Source organism: Oratosquilla oratoria, chromosome 17, assembly GCF_046742065.1.
Source record: "Oratosquilla oratoria isolate Oo_2021 chromosome 17, ASM4674206v1, whole genome shotgun sequence".
Lineage (NCBI taxonomy): Eukaryota > Metazoa > Arthropoda > Malacostraca > Stomatopoda > Squillidae > Oratosquilla > Oratosquilla oratoria.
In genome coordinates, this window is record NC_134793.1 from 12,460,316 (window position 1) to 12,466,315 (window position 6,000).

Below are 6,000 nucleotides of genomic sequence, written 5' to 3' on the forward strand. Positions count from 1 at the left end.
AACTGGCTGAATCCCATCACTGCACGACCTTTTTCCAGTTGACCTCTTCAATACGAGTCAAATTCTCATGCACAGCATCGGATGCCTAATGTATGATGCATCACACTACTGGCATTATAAAATATAAAGTCACTGATGTATTACTCATTCTCTTTCACTCTGAGTAATAATAAATGCAGAAAACATGATCAAACCAGTTTAACAGAATTTGGGGGTCATTCAGCTACAAGTACAAAATAAGTATAATCAAGACACCAATGCACTCACACCTTATCATGCTTACATAGGCATCATTGTATCAAAGAGGTTAATCTTTTCCATGATTCCTGTTAGGACAGAGACTATCAGTGGTATTTAGAAAAAAAAAAAAATCTTTCCTTATATAAATATTATATAAATCCTTGGAAGGGAAAGATTTATATAAGGAAAGAATTCTTTTTAAGAATACCATTGTAAGAATCTTATGATGGTGTTCATAAAAAAAATCTTTCCTTATCAATCTTTCCCTTCCAAGGATTTATTTAAGATTTATATAAGGAAGGATTTTTTTTTGTTAAGAATACCACTGTATGACTGTTCATTTTAGCATGTCAGAGAACTGTAAGAAAACAACAGTAACATCAGCCGCAGGATATGAACATTGTCAAAATATCCAGATACACAAGAAGAAAAGAAATCTTTAAATCTGATTGAAAAAAAAAAAATTGTATCACTAAAATCTCTGACAGGTTAAGATAAACAGAGAATGAGGGCCCCCTTTGATGCCACTTGCCCGCTTGAAGAGGAGTTTCCCTCCAGACAGTTCCTTGGACAGGAACCAAGACTCTCTGGAGGAGTGGACCTCTTAAGGCTGCTTCACGTAACTGGATCAATTCTTACCAACCTTTGTGAATTTAAATAACTAGAAGAAAACTTTGGTATTCTAGACTTCCCAAAGAATATTTCAACATTGTGTCTAACTTTTGTAAAGATTTGCCCTCTTTTAGTCTGCCATTCAATTTCTCAGTATATGACGCAAAAGATTGTTACCAAAGTCATTGCTACTCAAATAGACTCACAACAGTTGGCGAGAAGTCACTTTTAGCTTATAGCTTTCCCAGGAGCATTAACCTCTTAATCAAAATGTACCCTTTCATACTCTTTATTATGGCTAGTGTTAGACAATTCTATTCTGCTGAGGTAGATATCACTTCAGCAAGGTGAAATTCATTTTGATGAATTCCTGTTATGACTCACTTTACAGATTTTATTCAGTGACTCTACACAAATATAGGAATAATAAGACTGCATTTGTAGTTGCTTTGTCACCATTGGGTAGCATACGAACCCCCCATGACCCGCCTTCGCATAATGATCAACACCCTCCTCACCTCTCCCGACCCAGTATTCATTCATGACCACCCACCTGCAGAAGACATCCCCCCTGACCCTTACCCCTTGCAGAACATCACCCTCCACTTTGTGGTGTTGAGCTTCGACCGGTACTCGCGGGACGATATCATCGGTGAGGTGGTGGCGCCCCTGGCTCAGCTCGATCTCTCCAACACCGAGAACTCCGTGGCACTCTGCAAGGAAATCAGTCCGCGAAGTCTAAAGGTATGTACATTGTGGCCAAGGGGAATGGGAATGGGAATGAGGATGGGAGGGGGAAAGGAAGAGGAGGCTAGAGAAAGAAAAGGAATGGGAACAGAAGGGAAGGGAGGTGAAAGAGGGGTTATAGAAATGATGTGGATTGGGAGGGAAGAGGAGGGGAAAGAAAGGGAAAGGGGGAAGGAGGAAGAGGAGAGGAGGAGGAGAAAAGAGGAAGAAAAGGAGGCAAGGAGGAGAGAAAGGTGGGGAAGGAGGGAGGGAAGAAAAAGTTGAAAAGGAGAGGGGGAAAAGTTAAAGAAAGGAGGGGAAGAACATGATAGAGAAAGGCAGGAAGAGGAGGGAAGGGAAAGGAAATAAGGTAAAAATAGAAGGAGGGAAGGGAGAGGAAGAGAAGGGTAAAGAAAGAAGGAGGGAAAGAAAAAAAGAGGTGAAGTGGAAGGGAAAAGGACAAGCAAAGAAAGGGGAAGGAGGAGGGAGGAAGAAAAGATAAAGAATAGAAGGGGAGGAGGAGGAGGAGAAAAGAGGAAGAAAAGGAGGCAAGGAAGAGAGGAAGGTGGAGAAGGAGGGAAAAAACTGCTTTAGAAGCATTGTATCATGCTGCATTGCCTATGGCTTGAGCACTGTGGCAGGAGACAGGGACGACCCTTTACCCACATGTTGCTAAGATGAGAGGAACTATGAATGGGTATTGAACAGGTGTATACTTTAACATAGCTACCACTTTATAAAGGGGAGAAAGCCCTTTGGTATGTATATGATAATTAAATTGTTATTGAAATGCAATAAACTTCTGCATCCTTCCTTACAACATCTTGTTGGAGGCAGATCTGATTGATGTAAGTAAGTTGGAGTTCTGTCACACATAAATGTACGCATTATAGTTGCAAGTTAAACAGCGGCTCATGGGCCTGGCCTTAGACATTGAAGACTAGGCTACATACCCCTACTCCCACACTACATCAAATCTCCTATCATACTGTGGCACAACATATATAGTTGTCCATTTGAAACTTCATCAGTAGTATCCACTTTATTTATGGTGTTGGTTGAGAGAAAATGCAAATGTGAACTGATTTTATACTCACATTTCTCTAACTCGGTATAGATTTTCATCATTATTAGTGAAGAATAGTTTATCTGTAAGTCTCAACTTGTATTGAATTTTCAGTTTTTCATCTACTTTGTTTTTTCATGTCAACTTTGTATTTCATTGAGATTCTTCTTCCAGCAACCAATGTAATTTTTCCCAATAAATACCTGTCAAGATTAAATAAACTAGTCCTGCTAGCATCACTTCTAGAACAACAAGACCTAGTTTCTTCTCACTAGTTGGACCGAGTCTTCACGGGGTCTCCACATATAGACCTAGTCTTGACCCCTTCAACGTGGTGCTATGCTCTCTAGATTTTTGCTCTAGCAACTAAATGAACCGGCCACCTCCCTTGTAAGGGGGAGAAGGCTTTTTAGTATACATGTGTGTATGTATGTATACATGTGTGTATGTACATGTGACGAAATGGAATGGAGCAAGGGGATTAAAAATCCCCTTTCTACTTACAAATACAGTAAATCCTTGCTATAATAGATCTCAATATACCGGATATCGGATATAACGGACAAAAAAAATCTGACCAGACAAACCCTCGTTATAACGGATTTTCATCGTTATAGCGAGGGATCCTGTTATAACGGATCTTCAGATATAATGACAGACCCCTGACCTCATATCATCCATTATATTGAGGGTTTACTATAATTCCTAATCCTACTAATTTCTAATACCAGACAAACTTAGGGATATAACGGATCTGTCCGGTATTTCCATCAAATATAACGGATCCTCGGTTATAATGGATCTTCGGATATAACAATAGACCCCTGTCCCCATATCATCTGTTATATTGAGGGTTTACTGTACCAGACAATTTTATTCAACTGAAGGGTGGAATTGGATCAAAGACCCAATTTTAATCCAAATCTGCCCCTTGGATGATTAAAATCAATTGATGCTAGAGCAAAAATCTAGAAACCATGTCACACCAAGCAAAGGTACTGAAGAAGGGGAAGAACCAAAGGAAAGGCCCAAAGGAAGGCAAAAAGGAAGAAGAGAGAAAAGAAAGGAGATGTTCAAGCAAGGAAAGAAGGGTAAAACTGTTCTGGAGTTTTGGAAAAACATAGTGAGAGAAATAGTCAAGGATAATCATGGGAAGAGCTTGTTGACAGAATGACTGGGTGGGCAGGTTACTGATGAAGGAGATGGTAGAGTTGGTGTACCAGTTACACCTACAATGGACAAAGGGGGGGAACGGGAACCATAGGACTTGGACTCGAGAGTCATCCATAAAGGACAAGGATTGACCAACCGGGAATACAAGGGAAGGGGGAAACAGAGGGCTGTAGGTGGAGCAGGCTTGTGATCCCCCGATTGACGCAACCTTACCCGCAGATCCGTTCGCAGGGCCGTGGGGAGCTGCTTGTGTCGTTGTGCCACCAACCTGCCGCCAACAGACTCACCGTGGTCGTACTCAAGGCGAGGAACCTCCCCAAGATGGACATCACTGGACTATGTGGTAAGCAAGAGGTTCTTCATCAGGATAAGGGTGTTTACTTCTCTCTCTTTTTCTCAGCATGGAAGAGAAAAATTACATTGTATTTGCCAGGATCAAAGACACATCTGATTGATCAATTTGGTTTAAAGTCACAGAACTCCCCCTATCAGGAGGCTAGGACGGTACCCCTTACAGAGGATTTTGTAGTGTGGAATTTAATAAACCATGCCATTGGTCCTACTTGACAGTGGCAGAGTTCAAACAGCCATCCCCTTGACCTCCACCACAAGTAGCGATGTCCTAACCTTCTCAGCCAGCGAGCATCAAAGACACACATTTAAGAAAAAATAAAAAATAAAATAATAATAATAATCTCTAAAATTTACCCTGCATCTTGGATGCCAAACGTAGCATTTTTTATGGGCATATTGAAACTCCTAAGTAAGGTAATCTACATTACAGTCACCTAAACTCTTATATATAATCCCATAAGAAGTGTATAAATTATACATAGTATAGAATAATAAATAACCAAACATATAATAATGAATAAAGAGTGTACTGTACATACTGGTAATCAAAATTTCAGTTGGATGTTTAATGTTTACATGTGTGTCCTATGATGACCTAGGACAGCTGTGTATTTCATTTTTGATAACACATTCTGAGGTGGAGACAGACTACAGTAGCAGTAATTCAAATGACCTTGATTTTATGGCTCATATACAATTCAAATTCAGCACAACTACATTGCAACTGCATTCACCTTTCATGATGAAAATGCACTTTTTTTTTCTAAAATCAATAATGCTGCATTAGATGGCTCTGAAGATGATATTCTGTTTGAAAATAGTGACTCCAGACACCACTGGTGACACTGATGATGTCTGTGATATCATTGATATGGACACAACAGTGAATTTTCTGGTTTTGATGATGATGAAAACAGTTTTCAGGCTTTAAAGACTGAAATGACTTCCCCTGTAAATAGTAATAGTGTTTTGACAAGTGCTAACAATGTGCCTAAAATATTTGAAGGACAATTGTGTTTTTCTCATTTATGACATGTTGTAGGGTGTAAAGTTTCTAATCGTATTTTGCACAGTTTTGGGAGTCGTGTGCAATAAGATGTGGCTAGGAATTACCAGTAACTTTGGTGTTAATTTACTAAATTGCAATATTGCAAGACACAAAAAAAAGATAGTAAGTGATCAAAAAGCTTTACATGTCACTAGGCCACCTACAAAATACCGGTACCCACGATTTTTTTTAATACCATATATATATATATACACACACACACACACACACACACGTGTGTGGCAGTCAAAATTGGGACACATTGTCAAGTCCAGAGTGCCTTTGACACCAGCAAATACAGTGATGAGGATAAAATTAAATTAAATTTGAAGAGAGAGAGATGTGGACACTTAATCTTTTTACCGAGCAGATAATTCCTTCAACTAAATAAAATTGCCCAACAGAATCACGAATAAAATCTTTAAATATCACAACTGTTCCTTTGGTCTTAAACTTATTCCTGATCAAGAGGCTTCCCTTGAACAAACAGAATTGCTTGGCAACAACAAGAATGAATATAGATCATGAATAGAAGTAGAAGGGTTGATCCATTAAACCCATTGACAGCTACTTAGTTTGACTGGACCCATCTTGACCTATGCTGACCTCTGCCTCCTCTTGCAGACCCTTACGTGAAGATCTATCTGCTATACAACGGCCAGCGTGTGGCCAAAAAGAAGACCCATGTGAAGAAGAGGACCCTGAACCCAGTTTTCAACGAGTCCTTCGTCTTCGACCTCCCTGCAGGCGCTGATGGCCTGGACAACATCAGCCTCGAATT

The 6,000-nt window shown here is 39.8% G+C and overlaps 1 protein-coding gene across 1 annotated transcript in view; it reads left to right on the forward strand.

Moving 5' to 3' along the window:
• Positions 1-6,000, forward strand: part of Syt4 (Synaptotagmin 4) — a 67,793-nt gene that overhangs the window by 59,046 nt on the left and 2,747 nt on the right. The window contains exons 10-12 of the mRNA XM_076200170.1: positions 1,444-1,596; positions 4,037-4,160; positions 5,844-6,000. The exon at positions 5,844-6,000 is cut by the window's right edge and continues 37 nt beyond it. Coding sequence (XP_076056285.1) covers positions 1,444-1,596; positions 4,037-4,160; positions 5,844-6,000 — 434 coding nt within the window. The remainder of the gene's footprint in view (positions 1-1,443; positions 1,597-4,036; positions 4,161-5,843) is intronic.